At 45.0% G+C, this 23,608-nt stretch overlaps 1 protein-coding gene across 1 annotated transcript; it reads right to left on the bottom strand.

Moving 5' to 3' along the window:
- Positions 1–244: 244 nt before the first annotated feature.
- On the bottom strand, positions 245–23,294 carry LOC117670338 (uromodulin-like). Its single transcript, XM_034425405.2, has 9 exons — positions 23,161–23,294; positions 19,845–19,911; positions 17,881–18,048; positions 16,467–16,672; positions 14,749–14,906; positions 11,109–11,354; positions 5,920–6,079; positions 2,935–3,070; positions 245–1,703 (listed from the first exon to the last, which is right to left on the bottom strand). The coding sequence occupies exons 2-9, from the start codon at positions 19,906–19,908 to the stop codon at positions 1,612–1,614; spliced, it is 1,230 nt and encodes a 409-aa protein (XP_034281296.2). The 5' UTR covers positions 19,909–19,911; positions 23,161–23,294; the 3' UTR covers positions 245–1,611.
- Positions 23,295–23,608: the final 314 nt, after the last annotated feature.

The following is a 23,608-nucleotide window of genomic DNA, read 5'->3' as shown; positions in this document are numbered from 1 at the left end:
TCAATTTCAGGATACGTGAATTTTATGTGGACTTCAAGTCCCAGAATTCAACTGTAAGATGGGTGGACTTCAGCACTCAGAATTCCCCAGCATGCATGCTGGTAGAGGAATTCTGGGGATCGAAGTCCACCCATCTTAAAGTTGTCACAGTTGAGAACCACTGTGTTCTGTGTAAGAGAAGGCCTGTTTCCATAAAATTAAATTAGAATTCTTGCTGGGTATGTCAGCACACTAACAATCAAGGTTAAATGCGACAATTTTTTTTTTACAGGCAACTATTTCAAATTTTGCACATTGCACATCGTAGGTAGAAACTCAGATAATTCCCAACTTCTGAATGAAGCTTCGGTTGATTCCTTTTTGCAAACTCGGAGAGATGAAAGCTTCAACTGGATAAGGTATTTTTTGGGGGGCAACTGCCACATTTTGAGAGTGTGACCGTGGGCCTTGAACCAAAGGGTTGGCCATGGAAAAGGGAACCAGGGTTAACGTGCTCTTTTCCAGAAAATAAGTGGGTCTGGTTTCTTCCTGACTTTTTCTCCCCACCTTCCCTAGCTGTTTTCTATTCTATTTTTTCTTGAACTACCCAAAAACATTTCAACAGCTTTGAGGCTTAACAGGTGGCCAAGAGGCATTCTTCTAAATCAAGATAATGTCAGGAACTTCCTGCTTCCTGCAAAATATCTCTTTCATTACCCCAAAACATGGGTTAAAAAAAGAAAGAAAGAAAAAAGAAGAATAAAAAAAATAAGAAAAAAAGAAAGAAAAAAAGAAAGAAAAATAGGCCTGCAAGAGCAGAAGCTGGAACACACCAATATTTGTCATCATATTATGGCTTTACCACTTCCCCAAAGCAAGCCTGTGCATCAGAGATAACGCCATGCTGAATTTTGCTTTTGTCAAATTTTGAATTTCTTCAGAGTTTTTTTCTCCCCTCCCTCTGTTTTTCTCCTTTATTCTCAGAACACTTGAGAATTTCTTTCAAATTTCTCTGTGATGCAAATTGAACTTGCTTTTAACTGAAAGGAAAAAGAGAGAGACGGCTGAGGTTGCTGTTTTCTGATCCATGTCTTCTCACTGGCCTGCAGACTCCCTGGCTGCTCATACCTCCCAGTCCGGAAAAGGCCCCGGGAAGAGGTCTCTCAGGCAGGAGGATCTACTGGAAGCCAGAGAGCCTGCAGATCACCACTGAGATGACAAGATGTTTGCGCCCTTCCTTGAGTGATGTGATCATTCAGTGAGGGCAAGATCTCTATCTTTGACCTGTGAAGAGTTCTTCAAAATTCTCCTATCCCTTAAAGCAGAGGTCTCCCACCTTGGCAACTTTAAGACTTGTGGACTTCAACTCCCAGAGTTCCTCAGGCAGCTGGCTGAGGAACTCTGGGAGTTGAAGTCCACAAGTCTTAAAGTTGCCAAGGTTGGAGACCCCTGCCTTAAAGGAAGCTCAGAAACCAATTTCATTCAATTGAAGGAGAACCAGTAGGAAGACGCTCCAAACTTTTCAGCACGGCAGTTGTTGGAAACCTCTTCCAGGGGAGAAAATTGCAAACTGGCCCTGGCGTGAACTGCAATTATAAGATTTATTTGGAAGTCTGCTCTCGCAGAAGCCGCTCACTTCTTCATGGCTTTCACAACAGCTATGAAGATGAAGATTGCAATGAGGGCCACCACGGCCATCACACCCGGGACCCACATCTGCGATCCTGGAATGAGAAGGGAGGGAGGGGAGAGATGGGGAGAGAGATAGAGAATGAGAGAAAGAGAGATAGAGAGGAGAAGAGAGGGAAAGAGGGGAGAAGGAAGGAAGGAAGGGAAAGGAAAAGAAACGATGGAGGTTAGATAGATAGATAGATAGATAGATAGATAGATAGATAGATAGATAGATAGATACATGATAGATGATAGATGACAGACAGACATATAGATATAGACAGATGATGGATGATGGATGGGTGGATGGGTGGATGGATGGAGGATGGATGGATGGAGAGATGATAGATAGACAGACAGACAGAAGATAGAAGTTAGATGAATAGATAGATAGATAGACAGATAGAAGATAGATAGAAGATAGATAGATAGAAGATAGATAGAAAGAAGATAGATAGATAGATGGACAGACAGAAGATAGATATAGATATAGATAGATAGATAGATAGATAGATAGATAGATAGATAGATAGATAGATAGAGATAGATAGATAGATAGATAGATAGACAGAAGATAGAAGTTAGATGAATAGATAGATAGATAGATAGATAGATAGATAGATAGAAAGATGGAAGATAGACAGATAGAAGATAGATAGATAAATGGACAGACAGAAGATGATAGATAGATAGATAGATAGATAGATAGATAGATAGATAGATAGATAGATAGATAGATAGATAGATAGATGGATGGATGGATGGATGGATGGATGGATGGATGGATGGATGGATGGATGGATAGATAGATAGATAGATAGAAAAAGAGAGGGAGAGGGAGAGGGAGGGAGGGAGGGAGAGAGAGAGAGAGAGGGAAGGAAGGAAGAAGACATGAGGGAGGACACATTATATCAGTCTGTTTAGAAACTGAAAATGTTGCTTCCAAAGAATGGCCCAGATAATTCATGAAAGCAATCCTATGCTCTTTTTTTAAAATTGGTTTGTCAGATCCACTGGAGATATGGGTGGGGATGCAGATAATTTTTCAGTTTATGTTTTGGGTTTGATAATCCAGGGAACCTTAAAAATAAAAACTGGGTCTTAAACCCTTTCAGAGAGGAAGGCAGCAGATACGCTACTCCTTAAGGCACCCCTCCTCCTTCTCTCTAACCCCAGGGGGCTGCAAAAGAACGGGCATCCCAGGGCATTGGGTGTCGGAAATCTCAAGTGGAATCAGAACTGCCCCCTCCTCCCAGGGGGATCAAACCGAAGAGGGTGCCATACCCCAGAAGGACGGCTGGTCATTGGCGTTCCGGGTTTCCAAGAGTGAGGGGGCTGCAAACACAATGGGTCCGTAGGAGACCACTTTCATGTAGTCGTCCTCCAGCTGCCTCTTGTTCCTCTGCTTGATGGGACATTGCTGTCACCCAATGAAAAGAAAGAGGTAAGTTTGCACACAACAGAAGCCCCTACAAATGGTTGAGCTAATGGTCAACAATGAAGCTTGCTTTGCAAATCCAACATACACTGTCAAATAATTTACTAAGACTGTATTACTATGCTTCTTCTCATCCTTCCTAGTGCTTATCTCTTCCCACTTATGACTATGACCATGTTGCTTGTATCTTTACAATTTATATTGTTCTGTTTGTTTCCTAGTACGATTTGATTGCTTATTAGTAACCTATGACTATCAACCTATGACTATCAAGTATCTTATGATTCTTGATGAATGTATTTTATTTTTCTTTATGTACAGTGAGAGTATATGTAACCAAAGACAAATTTCTTGTGTGTCCAATCACACTTGGCCAATAAAGAATTCTATTCTATTCTATTCTATTCTATTCTATTCTATTCTATTCTATTCTATTCTATTCTATTCTATTCTATTCTATTCTATTCTATTCTATTCTAGCCAATGGGCAGGCATAGAAATCCCATTGTTCCCAGCCAGCAAGGAGATAGGTACTGTAATCCGTGTACTAAAAATGGCCTTGCTAGGTTGGAACAAAGCAAATCCTTGATTATTAAACCGGAATAGTTATAAACCACTGGCTCCCAATAAAACTGGCTTTGCCATGAAGTTATTTGACTCCCCCTGTAAATCAAACAATCTGCAGAAACTACAGGTAGTCCTTGATTTATGACCACAAATGAGCCCAAAATTTCTGTTGCTATGCCAGACAGTTCGATTAAGTGAATTTGCCACATTTTACAACCTTTCTTGCCACAGTTGTTAAATGAATCACTGCAGTTGCTAAGTGAGTCACACAGTCGTAAAGTGAATCCCCATTGACTTGGCTGGTCAGAAGGGCACAAAAGACGATCACCTGAACCCAGGGGACATTGGGACTGTCATAAGTATGAACCCGTTGCCAAGCATCCGGATTTTGATCACGTGACGATGGGGATGCTGCCACGGTCATAACTGTACAATGTGCAATGTGCCATTGTAACTTCAATCGGTCACTAACCGAATGGTTATAAGTTGAGGACTAATTTATCCTGCATTTTTTCTCCTTGGGTCATTCTCTTTGCTCATGCAACCCAAAGGGTAGAAGCAGTCTTCGACTTATGACCAGTTGCTTAGCCACCATTTAGTTATGGTGACCTCCCCAAGGCTACTTACAATCTGGATTCAAAGTTCCAACAGTTATACCACCCCCACCCCAGAGTCATGGGATCACATTTTGGGCACTCAACAACCAGCCTGCATTCATGGAATCTGCAGTATTTTGCAGTCACCTGATGCTGTGGTTCAGACGAGTCAGAGGAGACGGAGGGAGTGCCTGGGTTACCATCGGGGCCTGTGGAAGGCTCTGAGGAGCAGAAGGACTCAGAGCCAGATGCAGTGCAGGGCCCATCTACTCACGCTCAGGCGGAGAGACAGCTGTTTTCGGAGCCTGAGCTGAGTGACAGGGAGGAACAGCTGGGGCCATCCCAGATGCACATATGAAGAGAGGAGAGCAACAAAGGACTGAGGGCCAGCTATCCAGGAAACGAAGGAGACGTTAACAAGGCCTTCCTTGGCTGGGATATAAGGAGGAGGGGTGTGGGAGGTGCGGTGCTCAGAGACAACCGTTCATGCTCCAGGAGAGTTCCCTCTGGAGCAGGTTTGCTGGCTGGGGGAATTCTGGTGTGAAGTTTCCAAAAGATGCCCTAATTAATTCATGAGCCATGAGCCGAACTTCAAAAGAAATACAGTCATTTATTAGGAGCACCATTTCGGCAATATTCGGATGCCGTTAGAACTAATCCCACGTGGATTTACGTTCCCCTATGACCCTGTCTCTCCCCTCCTCTCTGGCCATGTCATAAGTCACATTCTCCAATTAACCCCTTTGGCTGGCTGTGAAATCCAACACGCTCCTTCTGATTGCGGTCAGGAAGAATGTATGGAATGCGCTTCAGTTAGGGAAATCAATCAGCTCTATCAGTTCTCCCTCCCTCCTGCTCATGGCAACTTGAAAAGCTTTGCAAGTTGACATCTGGAAGTTGAAACTGCCAGGCTTAAAGTTGCCAAGGTTGGAGACCCCTGCTCTGGAGGATTCCTTGGCCAGGATTTCTTGCTACTATCCAGGTTGGCTGCGACTCTTTTTTTTTTGTGGGGATTGAACTGCTAATTGAGGCTCCCAGCGGGGAACTCAGAGACTGAGCTATGGCTTGTGAAGCACCTAAGGATGTGTGTCCTGAAGCTTTGTCAGTGAATGCCGTGTATTCCTGCCTTTCTAAATAAAAAGGGGTTTCTCCTCACGAGTAGGCAGTTGAGTGGGGCTCACGAAGGCTGGGTCAGAACACCTGCTCCGTCATTGATGATGTCTTTTGCCGGAACTGGCTTTTACTTTCAGGCTCCAGCAAAACAACAACAACAACAAAAAGCCATTGTGGACACGTTTGCTTAATGACTGTAGCAACAAAGGTCATTGTCAGACTGTGGTGCTATCTCAAAATTAAATGAATTTCCAAACTGCCAATCCTTAAGGAAATCTTTCTTTAATTGACAGTCAATTTACACTGACAGTCATAACATTAAGCAGGGTCCTGTGATGACCTGTTTAATGATCGGCATCATGGATGACCATCATTCCAGGCTCCATTGCGGTTTTGATTCAAGGATTCCCGAAAGCTCTGCCTTCTTCACAGGGATACCCAACCCTTTCCCCTAGAGTCGGGGAATGCAAATAAATAAGCCGTTCAACCCCCGAGAAGAGATGAGAAAGCGCCCAGTGTCACATATCCATACATGCGCAAGAGATGTGAGTTCACCTTGACGCAGGGCTCCTGGTTAGCTTTAATGCACAGACGGACTTGGCAATGCAGGAAGATCTCGGACAGGTTCTTGAAGTGGAACATCTGAAAGCTAAATTTTGCCACCGTGCTGGTTCCGATGACGTTGAGGAACTCCAGCGTCTTGTCGTGGGGACACCTGGGAGAGACCAAGACTTCCTTAAGCTGCCCTTCCCACCAGCAGTCAAAACATAGACTAACTCCAAGATTAACTTAGACTTAGAATAACTTTATGGTCACTTTGAATGTTACACCAATTGGCATGCATTAAAATGAAATTTCATTGCATACAGATCTCAAAGGGTCACTACCTCCAATATACACTACATCAATCAATCAATCAATCAATCAATCAATCAATCAATCGTTCCCCAGGTTGTACGGAACCTCGGGCCCCAGGCCTTCGGCTGATGCTGTGCAACGCCAGGTCCGTGGTAAATAAAGCCCCCCTCATTTGTGATCTTATTCAGGAGGGGGGTGCGGACCTGGCGGGTATTACGGAGACCTGGTTGGGCCAGGAAGGGGGAGCCCCCCTTGTTGATATGTGCCCACCAGGTTTCCGTGCTTTCCATCAGCCAAGGTCTCAGGGGAGGGGCGGAGGGGTGGCGGTTGTTATTAACGAAGGTCTTGGACCAAGGGAGGCCACTGTTCCTCAGACGGCTGGATGTGAGTCCCTTCTTGTGAAGTGGGGTCATAGGGTGCAGTTGGGCTTGCTAGTCACGTACCTGGCTCCCTGCCATGTGGCAGCAGCCCTGCCTGAGCTGCTTGATGTTATAGCCGCGGTGGCTGTTGACACCCCCAGGCTTATGGTCATGGGGGATTTTAACCTGCCATCAGTCGGTGAGACGTCTGAGATGGCTCGGGAGTTCATGGCTTCCATGACGGCTATGGACCTGACCCAGTTAATTTATGGCTCTACTCACATGGGGGGACACACACTGGACCTTGTTTTTGTCTCTGGCCAGTGGTTGAGTGATCTCGAGATAGGGGATATAGTGATTGAACCCTTGTCATGGTCAGATCACTCCCTCCTTCGCCTGGACCTTCGAACCGCCACACCCCGCCGCAGGGAGGCAGAACCGACCAGGTGGTTCCGCCCCAGGCGCCTGATGGATCCTGAGAGATTCCAGATGGAGCTTGGGCCATTTCCTGAGGTTCTAGCACACGACTCGGCTGAGGACTTAGTGGCCGCCTGGGATAGGGCGGCAGCTGATGCTTTAGACCGAGTCGTGCCTTTGCGGCCTCTGACCCGGCGCCGGTCTCACCTGGCTCCTTGGTATACTGAGGAGCTGAGGGAGATGAAGCGCTGGAAAAGACGCCTAGAGAGCAGTTGGAGGGCTAGTCGTTCTGAATCCGACCGAACACTGGTAAGATCTCATATTAAGAATTACCTAGTGGCGATAAGAGTAGAGAAGAGTAACTACTTTTCTACTCTTATTGCGTCATCAGATAATCGCCCAGCCGCCCTGTTTAGGGTGACCCGCTCTCTGCTCCATCAAGAGACGCGGGAAGACCCCTTGGAGGGTAGAGCTGAGGATTTTGTACAATATCTGTATGACAAAATTGCTCAGATTCGTGAACAGCTAGACTCTGACTGGATTGATCCAGAGGAGATGACAGGGGCAGGTCCTGAGAATATTATTTGGGAAGAGTTTGATCCTGTGACTCCTGAAAGCGTGGACAGGATACTGGACAGACTAAATGCGACCACATGTTTATTGGACCTGTGTCCATCCTGGTTGGTACTGGCCTCCCGGGAGGTGACGCGAGGCTGGCTCCAGGAGATTATAAATGCTTCTTTGAGTGAGGGTGTCTTTCCCACCGTCTTGAAAGAGGCGGTGGTGAGGCCCCTCCTCAAGAAGCCCTCCCTGGATCCAGCTGTATTAGCAAATTATCGTCCTGTCTCCAACCTTCGCTTTGTTGCAAAGGTTGTTGAGAGTGTGGTTGCACGACAACTGCCTCAGTACCTGGATGAATCGAATTATTTAGATCTGTTCCAGTTGGGATTCAGGCCCGGGTACAGCACAGAGACAGCATTGGTCGCATTGGTTGATGATCTCTGGAGGGCTCGAGACAGGGGTTGCTCCTCAGTCCTGGTCCTACTAGACCTCTCAGCGGCTTTTGATACCATTGATCATGATATCATGCTGTACCGGTTGGAAGGGTTGGGGGTGGGGGGCACTGTTCTACAGTGGTTCTCCTCCTTTCTCTCTGACCGGTCGCAGTCTGTGTTGACAGGGGGGCAGAGGTCGACCCCGAGGCCCCTTATATGTGGGGTGCCACAAGGATTGGTCCTCTCGCCCCTTCTATTCAACATTTATGTGAAGCCGCTTGGTGAGATCATCCGTGGTTTTGGGGTGAAGTACCATCAGTACGCTGATGACACCCAGCTGTACATCTCCACCCCAGACCACCCCAATGATGCCCTCGAGGTGATGTCCCGGTGCCTGGAGGCCGTACGGATCTGGATGGGGAGGAACAAACTCAGACTCAACCCATCCAAGACCAAGTGGCTGTGGTTTCCGTCGTCCCGATATAGTCAGTTGGCGCCATCTCTGACTATTGGGGGCGAGTCGTTGGCCCCCACAGAAGGGGTTCGCAACTTGGGCATCCTCCTGGACTCACGGCTGTCTTTTGAAGAGCATATGACGGCCGTAGCCAGGAGGACTTTTTATCAGGTTCGCCTGATTTGCCAGTTGCATCCCTTTCTGGATCGGGACTCGTTACGCACGGTCACTCATGCCCTTGTCACCTGACGCCTGGATTATTGTAATGCTCTCTACATGGGGCTCCCCTTGAGAAGCACCCGAAGGCTCCAACTGGTCCAGAATGCGGCCGCGCGGGTGATAATGGGAGCAATGTGGCGCTCTCATGTAACCCCCCTCCTGCGCGAGCTGCACTGGCTCCCAGTGGTCTTCCGGGTGCGCTTCAAGGTTTTGGTTACTATCTTTAGAGCGCTCCATGGCTCAGGACCAGGGTACTAACGAGACCGCCTCCTGCCACCAATAGCCTCTCACCGACCAGTTCGCTCCCATAGAGAGGGACTCCTCAGGGTGCCGTCGGCCAAACAATGTCGACTGACGGCCCCCAGGGGGAGAGGCTTTTCTGTGGGGGCACCTACCATCTGGAACGGGCTTCCCCCGGAGTTACGAAACATCCAAGACTTACGCATATTCCGCCGTGCCCTGAAAACATTTCTATTCCAACAAGCTGGTCTGGCCTAACTCTCCCTTTTTAATTGGCTTTTAAACTGGCTTTTAAATTGGGTTTTAAACCTCTTTAGATAAATTTGGATGTTTTTAATCTTTGAGCCTAAATTACTTAATCTGTTTCTTAATAGTTTTTAATTTCTATATGTATTTGTATTTATTATGGCTGTTCACCGCCCTGAGTCCTTCGGGAGTAGGGCGGTATACAAATATGAAAAATAAATAAATAAAATAAATAAATCAATAGTATGCATATATCCACATATGAGACACAGAGAATGAAGACAGTCTAGCTCAGATGTATACATGTACATGGCAGTGATGGGTTGCCCCCGATTCGGACCAGTAGTAAAACTGGCGGGAGGCCCCGCCCACTGCCCCAGATGTCGTCATCGACGATCTGCACATACGCAGAAGCCAGGCTCTTGCATGAGTGAAGCGAGCGTGTGTGTGCGATCCCGTTGTGAACCGGTAGTAAAGGTAAGTAGAACCCACCCCTGGTACATGTCGAGAAAAACTAATCTTGCGAGTTTACCAGATGGATGGCGTAGGGAACAAAGCTATTACATAATCTGGTAGTCCTGCTGGAAATACTTTGAAACCTCCTTCCAGAGGGGAGCAACAGAAACAAACTGTGAATTGGGTGTTTGGGATCTCTAACAATGCTTTGAGCTCTAAGCACACAGCGTTTATAAGCAGCATCCTTTAATAACAGGAACAGAGCTTTCTATAATCTTCTCTGCTGTCCTCACCACTCTCTGTATGGACTTTCTATCTGAGGCACTGCTGCCACCAAACCAAACCGGGATGCAGTTTGTTAAAACGCTCTCAGTCGTGCCTCTGTAAAAAGTACATAAATGCATACATATATATAGCTGGTTCTCAATCCATGTCCACAATTGAGCCACAATTGAGGCCAAAATTTCCGTTGTTTTGTCCCACGTTACGACCTTTCTTGCCACAGTTGTTGAGAATCACTGTGGTTGTTAAGTTGGCAACACGGCTGTTAAGTGAATCTGTTTTTTAATCATGTTTTTTCCATGCTTTAATGTTTTTATGCTGTACGCTGCCCAGAGTTGTTGGGTATGAGATGGGCAGATGATAAATTTTATAAATAAATTGATAAATAAATCTGGCTTTCCCCACTGACTTTGCTTGTCAGAAGGTTACAAAAGGTGATCACATGATCCTGGGATCATGTGCAACAGTCATAAATATATGACTAAGCGTTCACATTCCAAAAATGTGACAGATCACAGACGCTGCAACAATCATAAGTGTGAAAAATGGTCATAAGTCATTTTTTTCCATGTCATTGTAAATTCAAATGGTCAGTAATGGATGTAATTCAAGGACTACCTGTACGTCCATCCATTCCATCCATCCATGCCAGTGGTGGAATTCAATTTTTTTTCCTACCGGTTCTGTGGGCGTGGCTTGGAGGGCGTGGTGTGGCTTGGTGGGTGTGGCTTGGTGGGCACAGCAGGGGAAGGATACTGCAAAATCCCCAATCCCTCTCCTTTCCTGAGGGAAGAGTATTGCAAAATCCCCATTCCCTCTCCTTTCCTGAGGGAAGAGTATTGCAAAATCCCCATTCCCTCCCCACTCCTGAGGGAAGAATATTGCAAAATCTCCATTCCCTCCCCTTTCCTGAGGGAAGGATACTGCAAAATCCCCATTCCCTCCCCACTCCTGGGGGAAGGATATTGCAAAATCCCCATTCCCACTCAACTCTGGGGCCAGCCAGAAGTGGTATTTGCCGGTTCTCCAAACTACTCAAAATTTCCGCTACCGGTTCTCCAGAACCTGTCAGAACCTGCTGGATTTCGCCCCTGATTCACGCTCAAAGTGATCTCTGGTTCCAAAAATGTGCTCATAATACCAAACGATTGTCCCCTCACCCCCTCACCCTGTTTCTTCAACCAGTATCCTAGAGAGAAGCCCAGCCTCGCCTCTTACCCCTTCATGATGAGGTGGTGCTTTGTGCTGTCGTCGGGGTCATTTGTTGGGGTGCCCCAGCAATCTTCCACACTGAGGAGGAAGTACTTGACCTGGTCTTGCCCTTCTATCTGCAGGAGGACGTAGAGGGTGTCCGACATGAGAAGCGACAGCGGCTGCTGGCTGTAAGGCTTCTTGAAGCTGGCACTCTCGTAGAGGCCCATGGTTACGGTGAAGTCCCCTTCTTTGACTGAAAATTGCACAAACCTAGGAAAGAGAGAGATAATCACCCATCAATCAATCTATCTAGCTGTCTGTCTGTCTGTCTGAAAGGTGTCTCTATGTGAAGAGGGAATGAGTTTCTAAGCCATGCTGGTGAGGAATTCTGGGAGTTGAAGTCCACAAGTCTTAAAAGTTGCCAGATATGGAGACCTCTTGCGCTAAGCTATTGTTCTCCTAAATTATCCACGTGAAGTCAACGGTGCCTATTCTTTATTTTTATTTATTTATTTTTATTTTATTTATATGCCGCCCATCTCCGGAGACTCAGGGCGGCTTACAATGCATTAAGCAATAGCCTTCATACTTTTGTATATTTATACAAAGTCAGCTTATTGCCCCCACAAACTGGGTCCTCATTTCACCTACCTTAGAAAGGATGGAAGGCTGAGTCAACCTTGAGCCTGGCGAGATTCGAACTTGCAGTTCGAATCTGGGTTGAAAACTGAATAGTTTTCAACCCAGCTATTTTTTTTTGACTTCTCTTTCGATGACAGATTGGTCAATTTCGTGCCAGCAGGAATATGCTTCTTTCTTTCTTTTTCTCTAAAAAAAGAATCCCCATCAATCGTTCACCCTTCTGAAACAGTTCAGATGGCCTCTGTCCTCTAGGAGGTACTCATGAATAGAGAAAGGTTACACAATAATATATTCTGCATCTGGTACAGCATGTTTCTCAATCTTGGCAACTTTAAGAGTTCTATTTGCAGAATTCCTCAGCCAGCATCTAGTGTCTCTATCTAAAGCAGTCCAAGGAACCTTGGCTTAGAACAAGGTGTCAGCAACCTGCTGCTCCGGAGCCGCATGTGGCTCTTTGGGCCCTCTGCTGTGGCTCTCTGTTGGATGATCCCACCACTGGCTGGCCACACTCCTCACCCTCCCCTCCCAGTCACTCCTCACCTGGCCTGAGAAGGTAAGGGTGATGGCGGGGGATGGAGAAGCAGCCGGGACAGAGACAGAGACAGAGAGACAGAGAGAGGGGGAGGGGGAGGGAGAGAGAGAGAGAGAGATGTCCAAAGGGTTTTGTGGTTCCCGTTGTTTTTTAACAACCGGTTCTCTGCCCTAATGACCAGCTGGGTAGGCGTGGCTGGGGGGGTGTCATGTGACTGGTGAAAGTGAGTGACATTGAGTTGGCAACGCCCACCGAGGTTTTGTGGCTCCCGGTGTTTTCTTTTCTGTGGGAAACGGGTCCAAATGGCTCTTTGAGTGCTTAAGGTTGCAGACCCCTGGCTTAGAACTACAGTCAAGGTGACAAACTTATCTAACATCCTCCGCCAGCTTAACCAATAAACATCCTAGCTGGGAATAGAGGAGTTACAGCCCAACATAATTCATATTATTTCCTGATGTTGGGCACCAAGTTGGTGAATGCTTTCGTAGGTTTTATAAAAAGTTATTCCAAAGCCTTGCTGATTTCGCCCTGCAAACATTGTTGTTTGTAACCCTTGACTAGGCAAAGAAACAAACAAACAAACAAACCACCATGCCAAAGGTGATCTTCTGGTCTTACAAGGTTGCTTACCCTACCTGTTGCTTGCAACTTCCTAGCCCTTGGAGATATTGAATGTACTGCTTGGGAAATAATAATAAACCTTACTTTACTTTTACTTACTTTTATTTGATTTATATACCGCCCTACTCCCGAAGGACTCAGGTTGGTGAACAGCCAACAATAAAATACATATATACAAAATTTAAAAAGCAGAAATAAAATCGAATTAAATAGTTTGGCCCAGACAAATTAAAACCCCAATCAATTTAAAACAAATTTAAACTTTGAGTATTAAAAATATTAAAATTATTAACATTGTTTAAAAAGAGGGAGAAAGTTAGGCCAGGCCCGCCTGGTGGAATAAAAAGGTCTTTAGAGCGCGGCGGAAGGTGCGCAGATCCGGGATCCTCCGTATCTCCGGGGGGAGCTCGTTCCAGATAGTAGGTGCCCCCACAGAGAAGGCTCTCCCCCTGGGGGCCGCCTATTGGCAATTGTCTTATGCCAAGCCATACTGTTCAGTATCTTGGAGTTTTAGGTAGGGTTCCTTCCAAGGGTGGGATTCTACCAGTTCACACCGGTTCGCTAGAACCGGTTGTTAAGTAGTTAAGCAGTTCGGAGAACCGGTTGTAAGAAGAAATCTTTTTGTTTTTTTTCCACTTTACAGGGTTAATCCTGTAAGGAATTACAACATTCTGGTTGTTAAGAATGCTGCAACAGGCATAAATATGAGGACGGTCGTTAAGTGCGAGGACCGGTCAGAAACCACTTTTTACAGCCCTCTGAGTAATCCCTATGCATGTAGCCATGCCCACCTGGTCACATGACCACCAAGCCACACCTCCAAATAAGCCACACCCACAGAATCGGTTGTTAAAAAATGTGAATCCCACCACTGGTTCCTTCCTACCTGAACCTGTCGGAGATGGGATCTAACATGGGATGTATCATCAGGCTGTAGATCATGGCCAGGCCCAGCATCACTTTTCATAATCATTACCATAAGTTTATTTGTCAAGCATATATAAGATAACAGGTAAAAGTATAAACATAATTTGAATCAGGGGTGGGTTCTAAATTTTTTTACTACCAGTTCTGTGGGTGTGGCTTATTTTGTGGGCGTGGCTTGGTGGTGGTGGGGTAATGTGACTGGATGGGCGTGGCCAACTTTTTTTTTACTTTTAAAAGCGTTTTTTCTACAACCTTAAGAGGTTGCAGAAAAAAATGCTTTGAAAAGCCTCTGCCGATCAGGCAGCTCAGCTGGGATCGTCAGAGGCTTTTCAAAGCATTTTTTAAACCACCTCTTCTGCTGAAGAAGTTGCAGAAAAAAAGCTTTGAAAACCTCTGACGATCCCAGCTGAGCTGTGCGATCATCAGAGGCTTTTTTTTTTTTTTTACTTTTAAAAGCATTTTTTCGGCCGAAGAGGTTGTAGAAAAAAATGCTTTTAAAAGTAAAAAAAAAAAAAAAGCCTCTGATGAGGAGGGATTAGCAAGCGGTGACCGGGCGGGGGACCGGTTCGGGGGCATGGCCAGCCAATGTTATTACCGGTTCTCGGAACTACTACAAATTTTTACTACCGGTTCTTGCGAACCGGTGCGAACCGGGAGCAACCCACCACTTATTTAAATACATGAAAAGAGTAAGTAAAAAGGAATATTAGGACAGGGATGGTAGGCACACTGGTGCACTTATGCACACCCCTTACAGACCTCTTAGGAATGGGGTGAGGTCAACAGTGGTTATCTCAAAATAGTGTAGGATGGATGCCAAAGGCCACTGCTTCGTCTGTTGAAATACAGCTTGCCAGCTTACAAGAACGGCCTAAAAAACTATCAGGAAAAACAGAGGGATAGCTAAAGGGAATGCTTAGAGTAACCCAAGCCACAACATACGTGTCCATAGCCTTGAGTGAGTATTGCAAGCTGACGACGGGCTTGTAGGCATAGATGCAGGAGAAATGTATGAGAATCACATTGCTCCTGGTGATCACACCATTATCCTCCCGGTCCGACTCGATCACGTTGGCGTAAGACACGTGAGAACCATTGACCTGCAAAAAGAACCAGAAACTAAATTAAAGGCCAAGATCAGAATTGTGAGTGAAGACTTGAATAATCCAACACCAGAAGTGGCCATTTCTAAATTGGATGAGCTCATCTGAGCACTGCCAAGGGACTTACGATTAGTCCTTCCACATTTTTTTATAAAGAAAGTAAAAACATCTTACTAGCTATTAATTACATCTTGGCAGCGTTCCTGCCGTACCAGCAGAAGTTCTGGCAGACGAACAAAGGAAGTTAGAAGAAAGTGAAAGAATGTGAAAGAATGTGGACATGCGCAGTAGCTGCAGAGATAAGAGTCAAATCAGTCTACCGTAAGTCTTAGAATGGGAGCCCAGCTGACAAATACAAAAACGCAGTGACAGTCCTCGTGCTTATGTTCATTGCAACCTTCCCACGGTCACGTGATCACAATTAGGGAGCAGTTATTTACAACAATTGCAGCATTCAAGGGTGTTCTGATCCAGCTCCCCAAACACGACAAACCCTCTGTAGTTAACTCAAAGGCTCCTTTATTAGGAGCGCTGGCAGCCCCAGCAAAAAGTTTCTCTCTCACTGCAGGCTAACAAGTCTGTCCAGCTGGAACTTGTCTGCCACATCTATTCATCTCCGCTCCCTGCCTTTTATCCCCAGAGCTAAGGTGGGGCTTCGTTAGCAGTGGTGGATCTTCCATCCCAAGGACCAGCCCATAGATTTCCACTGCTCTCCTCTCCTCTGCCTTCTGAATATCCGCAGGGCAGGCACTGGACCCAGCTGTTCCTCCTCTTCCTCATCAGCCACCTCCAGACCTGGGGGCTGTTGACTCTCCATCTGAGGGCTGACGGACGGTCCAGGCTCCGCCTCCATCTCTCTCTCTCTGCCAGCTCCATTCCCTCTTCCCCCTCGGAGGTCCCAGGTTGCCTTGATGCTGACCCAGACTCCCACTCCGCCTCCTCCTCTGATTTGGCTGCTGGAGGGGCCAGTTGACCAACAGGCCACAACAAAAGGTCACATGATCGCTGTTTATGACCTTCCCTGGTGGCTTCCAACAAACAAAGTCAATTGGAGAAGCCAGATTTGTTTAACGACAAAAAAGGGCATGACATTGAACCTAGTCACATAATGACTCATGTAATGATAGCAGTTGTGGTTGTAAGTCAGTCAACCCCTATAGGTAGTCCTTGAGCTACAACCATTCATTTAGTGTCTGCTCGAAGTTACCACGGCACTGAATAAAATGACTCATGACCATTGCAGCGTTCCCATGGTCACATGATCGAAATACAGAAGCTTGGCAACTGGCATGTATTTATGATGGTTGCAGTGTCCCAGGGGGTCACGTGATCACTTTTTGCAACCTTCTGACCTGCAAAGTCAGCGGGGAAGCCAGATTTACTTATTAACTGTGTTACTAACTTAACTGCAGTGTTTCACTTAACAACGGTGGCAACGAAGGTCGTAAAATGGGGCAAAACTCTCTTCACCACTGTCTCACTTAGCAAGGAAAATGTGGGGGTCAGTTGTGGTCGTATGTCGAGGACTACCTGCTGTACCTGTATCTTCCCCCTTACCTTGATCTCTGACCCGCAGGCCGTGTGGTTTTCGCCTGTCAACATGGCTCCGAAGAAGCTTTCCCCATCCTCATCTTGCTCAGAGACAACGCAGGATCCATTCATCAGATGGACCGATCTCAGGGGGACTTTCAGCGTCTCAAACACTTCCTTCCTCACCAGCATCTTCATATACTCCTCCTTGCACTGGAGTTTCACCTCCATATCTTGACAGAATAACAATTAAGAGTTGAAAGGGTCCTTGAGAGGTCATCTAGTCCAACCCTCTGAACAAGCAGAAGACCCTATACCCGTGATGGCGAACCTATGGCACGCGTGCCAGAGGTGGTACGCAGCACCCTCTCTGTGGGCACGTGAGCCGTTGCCCCAGTTCACCTCCGCCGCGCATGTGCGTGTGCCCCCCCACTGGCCAGTTGGTCTACGGGTCTCTGCTGCGCATGCATGGGGGCGGGGCACTTGCAGGGGGTGGGCGCGTGTGAGGGGGCACTTGCACATCCATGGAGGGGTGGGGTGCATGCATCCACGGGGACTGTGCATGCATTGCATTTTGGGGGTTTAAGCATGTGCACATTTGCACGCACACATGTGCGCTTTGGGCACTCGGTCCGGAAAAGGTTAGCCATCACTGCCCTATACTATTTGAGACAAGTGGCTGTCCAGTCTCTTCTTAAAAGCCTCCAGTGATGGATCACCCACAACTTCTGGTGGCAAGCAGTTCCACTGGTTAATTGTCCTCCCTGTTAGGAAGTTTCTCCTCAATTCCAGGTTGCTTCTCTCGTTGATTAGTTTCCATCCATTATTTCTTGTCCTGCCCTCTGATGCTTTGGAGAAGAGTTTGACTCCCTCTTCTTTGTGGCAGCCCCTGAGATATTGGAAGACTGCTATCATGTCTCCCCTAGTCCTTCTTTTCTCTAGACTAGCCATACCCAGTTCCTGCAACCATTCTTCCTATGTTTTAGCCTCCGGGCCTTTTAACTGATCTGGCCCTCCAGATCAATTAAGTGTTTCTTGGGAAACAGAAAAAAAAAAGAGAAAGAGAAAAACTCCAAAAGCTTCTAAGTTAAAAAAATTCCTTCTGAACATGGGAAAACTGTAGGCCTTTGCACTCCAGAGCAGATGTGTCTTACCCTGAGGTGGGTTTCAGCAGGTTCTGACCAGTTCTGGAGAACCGGTAGTGGAAATTTTGAGTAGTTCGGAGAACCGGTAGTAAAAATTCTGACTGGCCCCCCACCCCCCATCTATTCTCTGCCTCCCGAGTCCCAGCTGATCGGGAGAAAATGGGGATTATGCAGTATCCTTCCCCTGGATTGGGGAGAGAATGGAGATTTTATAGTATCCTTCCCCTGCCACGCCCACCAAGCCACGCCCACAGAACCAGTAGTAAAAAAAATTTGAAACCCATCACTGCTCTTACCTTTACAAAATTGTCCCGTAAAGCCAGTCTTACAAGTGCAATTTGCACGGTCGTCTACAACCCTACACACTCCCTGGTGAAAACAGGGGTTTGGAAGGCAGGATCCCAAAGCCCTGCGAAGTCTCACCGCTTCCTCTCCGCTGGGTTTACGGAGCTCCATCAGGTGATCTGGAACAGAAGGGATCCATCAGATGGTTGGTCACCACCACAGAGAAAGCCCCAGTTTCATCCTTCCGCCCCAACATCTCAGTTCTGTTCACCTGTTACTTATTGCTGGCTCCGTTTCACTTTAGGGCAGGTAGAGCAAATAGTGGAAGTCTTATAAAAATATCCTCCCCATCATGTGCGCCTCAATTCTGTACTACAGTAGTGGCCAAAATTGTGGAAACCTTTTGGGAAAAGTGTATTTTTGAGGTTTGATGGCTAATAATACCACTTTTTTTTTTTTTGGAGTTTCAGGATAATCCTATTCTACTGCTGAAATGGCCTGTGAATAGCTCAGACCAGAGGTCAGCAATCTGCAACTCTGGAGCTGCATGTGGCTCTTTCACCCCTCTGCTGCGGCTCCTTGCCATTCAAAATTAGAAGAGCCTCGGTGGTGCAGCGGACTAAAGTGCAGTTAAGTGCTAGCACTTAGCTGCCAGCTGCCTGTAATTAGTGCAAGTTCGAATCTCACCAGGCTCAAGGTTGACTCAGCCTTCCATCCTTTCGAGGTAGGTAAATTGAGGACCTAGATTGTGGGGGCAATAAGCCAACTTTGTATAGAACAACACCACTTGGTGGGGGGGCGAAAGCCCTAATAAGCAGGTTTATACAAAAAGTATGCAGGCTATTGCTATAATGCATTGTAAGCCGCCCTGAGTCTACGGAGAAGGGTGGCATATAAATTGGACTAATAATTAAATAAATAAAATATGTGTCACAACTGGCAATGTGCGATACCCTCCGACACACGATTTATTGAGCTTTTCAATCCCTGGTAGGCCAACCATGGATAAATCCAAGAGAATAAAAGTTTCAGAAAAAAACCAGAAGGTTTAATTCAACTACATATGCTAGTTTTGTGGCCGCTCAAGAAATAGTCAGGCACGGGAAGGGTTTTGTGGCTCCCGGTGTTTTCTTTTCTGTGGGAAATGGGTCCAAAGGGCTCTTTGAGTGTTTAAGGTTGCAGACCCCTGGCCCAGACCTTAACCCAATTGAAAATCTATGGAGCTGACTAAAGAAACTTGTTAGTCAGAAGCGACCCAGCAATAAAACCCAGTTAATAGAAGCCACCATTCAATCTTGGTTTCATATTATAACAGATGCAGAACTAAAAGGCTTGGTTCACTCCATGGGAAGACCTTGTAAGGCTGTAATGCTTAACATCTCTGGCAAGAAAAGTCCTAACATGGGGCAAACCTCACTTAACAAATATCTCACCTAGCAACAGAAATCTTGGGACTCAGTTGTTGTCTTAAGTGGAGGACTACCTGACTTGCATGCATTTAATCTCTGATGAACAATGACATTAACAGATTTAACCATTTAGATGTACAACCGAGCAACAGGGGTTTTTTTTTTGGAGATTGTTTTTCACACGGGTCCTTCTGGAGAACCTGGGGATGTATCTCTGGGTGAGAAAAACCTTGGAGACTGGGCCAAGAGACGCTGCTAAGGGAATGGTCAGATAAGAGACGGCCCGGCCCACAGCTGGATGGTGGGTGGGGCAAGAGGGAAGAAGAGAAGAGATCCTCCCTAATTTCTCAGGCTTCAAAGGTTTTGTTAATTGCAAAATTCTGTTAAATGTAACTCCACAGTAAGGACAGAGCTAATCTGGTCTTGAGTTGAAGTCTACAAGTCTTAAAGTTGCCAAGGTTGGAGACCCCTGGCCTAAAGGACCAAGGTGGTAGACTTAGAGGCAGCTGGAGGTTCACCACCCTCCCTCTAGCCGACCTTTTCCAAGCAGGAAACCAGAAACTTACAGTTATCGCTCTCAATCGCAGGGAAGAACAGAATTGGAACTATAAGCCAGAACATCATAATCATATCCTGAAAGAAGAAGAAGAAGAAGGTATTTATGATCAAGGTCATCACTTGAGACTTTCAAGAAGAGATGGGACTGCCATTTGTCAGAAATGGTGTAGGGTCTCCTGTTTGGGGGGGTGGGTTGGACTAGATGACCTACAAGGTTCCTTCCAACTCTGTTAATCTGTTAAACTTCTCTTAAATTGAAATGAATTCCTGGGCACTTTGATGGAGCTTTGGTAACAGTATAGAAAAATTTGCCGGCAGAATCTTCTAGCACTCTTTTTTTTCCAGCTTTCCCTAATCTTCTCTTGATGGTCTTCTATCTAATCAGGTCCAACCCAGTTGAGCTTCCAGGTTCAGACAAAGTCTCACCATTTCTGCAATCTGAACATTTTACTACATACTACTCTTAGGTGTATGTTTACTACATACTACCTCTAGGTGGCTCAGTGGTTAAGATGCTGAGCTTGTTGATGATGATGATGATGATTAATAGTTGCCCCATTTATCCTGGGGTGATGCCAGACATGATCCTGGCTGGATGCAAAACAACAGCAAAGCAACCTACTCTATTCCTAATCAAAGAAATTCTTTTTTTTTATTTGCCATTTTACTCATGTTAGTGGATATGTTAAGAAAATATTTAAAAATCTATTGAGTTAATATGTAATTTTATTTAATATTTTTTTTAAAAAAATGCAGATGAAGTATCTGCAATGGAAAAGGGATGGAATTAAGAATGAATGGAGAGCCCAAAGACTTGTTCGCTGATCTCTATACTCACCCTTATATCTTGCTGCAGCTTCAACCTGCCTTACCTTCATAGTTTTCTTCCCTCAGGCTGAATTTGCTTCCCAAGAGCTGGGTCGATCTATGCCCAAGGTGCACCCACCTTGAACTGCAGGTAGCAAGTCAGAGATGGAGGGGAAGGTTAAAAAAATTGAGATGGTGGCCATAGTCATGTGACTTAAGCCCCTCCCTCTTTTTAAGGTGCTGAGTGCAAATGACCTACTTAAAATGGGTAGGCTTTGAAAGGCCACCATCTTAACTTTTCTGACTCCTTTGAGCCAAGGACTCTGCTGTGGGCATGGTAGAGGTTGGAGGTCCTTCATCTTGAATAGTTGTGCAACTGAGAACTTTCCTCACTAAGGGTGACCTCTCAGTTCCTTCACACTTCCAAGTACTACAGTCTCGCCCTCTTCCTTCAGATCTGGCCACCGTGATATTCATTGGCTCGCTTTCAAAAACACATCCATGGTTAAGAGAACTGCTGCTTATTCACTTCACCAGTTTCCTTCCTTGAGACACAGTAAACCATAATCAACCTTCACTGTTGACATTCACATGGCAGGCTAAGCTACAAGAATGGTTAGTTAGTTTGTAGTTCAGAGTACCATTCAAACACAGCCATCGTGAAGAGAGTTGAGAGAGAATTCTCTTCTGTGTTTAGTGACTATATTTAGTGCAACACATTTGGGGTAGATAAATTAACTACAGGTTCTATAATTAATTTTCTGTATTCTCAGAGCACATGGAACTACAACCAATCAACCACATTGATGGGGGTGTGGACTAGAATTGGTTAAGATTACTGGGTAGTTTGTGTTTTATGGCATCCTAGAGACACAGCCAATTATAATCATAATCATAAGTTTATTTGTCAAACATATCTAAGATAACAAGTAAAAGTATAAACTTAATTCGAATACATGAAAAGAATAAGTAAAAAGGAATATGTAAATTGTTTTTACATGTCTTTTTTTAGATTGACTGAACTGTGGGTTACCCAATGATCCCTGTCTTGCATTCAGACATTACATTGGCTGATCAATTAATCCACTGTTCCTGGTTTACACAACATAATGAATGATAAACTAATTTTACTTTCCATAAGGCCCTGAAGACTTATTTATTCCAACAAGCCGGCCTAGCCTAAATGGTTTTTTAATGGGAATTTTTAAATTTTATAGACTTGGGGTTTTAAATTGGGAGGCCGATTGATTTAATTTACTTTAGCTATCTTAACTTTTGTATTATATGTATTTTAATTTTGGCTGTCCACCATCCTGAGTCCCTTTTGGGAGAAGGGCGGTATACAAATTCAATTAATAAATAATAATAAATAAATAATTTGCTAGTTTTACTAGGTAAGTTTGTGGCTCCTAGAATTCCATTAGGGCAAGCCACATTAACACAGAAGACAAACTGACTATTGCAATATATCTCATCTTAAAATACCTTCTATGCCATGGACATTTTCAAGCTGGCAGTTCGTTTATTGATTATTTGATATTAATTCAACTTATTTAACTACTCACTCAATATGTGATTCAGAGAGGCACACACAATTAAAAGCAACAAGTAATCCACTCAAAAAATAAATAAATAATGAACTATATTGTTCTAATTACAGCCATCGAGATATTATTAAACTCAGAAGACACATCAAAATTTTCAACACTTTTGTTCTGCAATTACTTAAACCCGAAAAAAAAAAATCCTTCTCCAATCTTAATTTAAAATGTATGACACATTCTATCTAGCAGTAGATAAAAGTATTTTCAACCCATTGTTTCATCTTCAACATATTTTATAGTTCAGCAAAGATACTGTAAGTGATTGACACCCTAATAAAACTCTTTTGCCTTTGAATTCATCTTACTGGTTGAAAACAAGGAAAGATATTTCCATTACATCATCTGAGTGAAATATGATTAAAAATCTGCCTTTCCCAACACCTGTTTAAAAGCAATTAATCTCCTCAACATTTTGAAGGTCAGAGAACCGAAATGGCGAGCGGGGGAGCAAAGCCTCTAATTTTGAGAATTGCTCTAACTCAAAGGATCGAGATTGCTTAGCTATCTTGCTCCTTGAACTCTAGTGAAGGAAAACCAACATCAAAGTTTTTTTAAAAAGTGATTTAAAAGCAGTTTCTCTTTCAGGAATCCTTCCAATGTGATACCCGTAACAAGTCATTCTGGGATTCAGAAGAATTTCAGAGAATGATCCTGCAAAGGGAACTCTTGAAGAATTCACACACACACACACACACACATTCCCCAGGAAATAAATGTGTAATTCTCAAAAGCAAAAAAAAAAAAAAAAAAGGAACTCCATCAATTCTTTAGTCGATTACTCTGAAGAAGAACAAGTGATTCCAATACAAAAAACTAAAAACAAGCCTAAAACAGGAAGATGAAAAGATGGACTAGACATTAGCACAACCCAAAGGAATTCCTTTGAAGAGATGCAATGTAATGCTTCACTTACTTGCGAGTAAGCCCTGCTGGACTTCAGAGTAAGGAGAAACAGGCTGCTGGCCGTCTCTCTTCCTCACCATAACAGCTTGCAACTCACCAGCGTCTATGGGAGATGGCACCGACTTTTCTCAGCTCTGCCCTTATATACATTATCTCCAAACCAGCTGATCCCCTCCTTCCAAGGTTCTTGGGATGACTATTCCTTTGCCAGATTGGGGCCGTCTAACGCCTCTGAAAATACTGCAATCCAAGGCAAGAAGCCACTGTTTAGAAGCTGGGTTGTATCTTTGGGGTGTCTGGCTTTCCAGGGTGTAAGAAAATTCTTAGTTCTTCTTCCCAACTTTTGATCTCCTCTTCTCTTTTTAAAACTGCTTTGAGAGAGAATCTACCAGAGGTTCCTTTTAGATCTTTGAAGAGATCTAAAGTGCAAGATTTAATTCAGATACCCACCCGCCACT

The sequence above is a fragment of the Pantherophis guttatus genome, chromosome 11, assembly GCF_059756535.1.
Source record: "Pantherophis guttatus breed Tessera chromosome 11, ASM5975653v1, whole genome shotgun sequence".
Classification (NCBI taxonomy): domain Eukaryota; kingdom Metazoa; phylum Chordata; class Lepidosauria; order Squamata; family Colubridae; genus Pantherophis; species Pantherophis guttatus.
The sequence above is the reverse complement of the archived record's forward strand: the minus strand, read 5'-3'. Positions and strand labels throughout refer to the sequence as shown.

Excerpts from the sequence above, each read along its gene's own strand:
- LOC117670338 (XM_034425405.2), bottom strand. The coding sequence starts at position 19,908 with ATGATTATGATGTTCTGGCTTATAGTTCCAATTCTGTTCTTCCCTGCG. Across the intron at positions 11,355-14,748 it reads TCACTCAAGGCTATGGACAC|GTTTGTGCAATTTTCAGTCA; the intron begins GTATGTTGTGGC and ends TCTCTTTCCTAG. Across the intron at positions 1,704-2,934 it reads TGACCAGCCGTCCTTCTGGG|GATCGCAGATGTGGGTCCCG; the intron begins GTATGGCACCCT and ends TTCTCATTCCAG.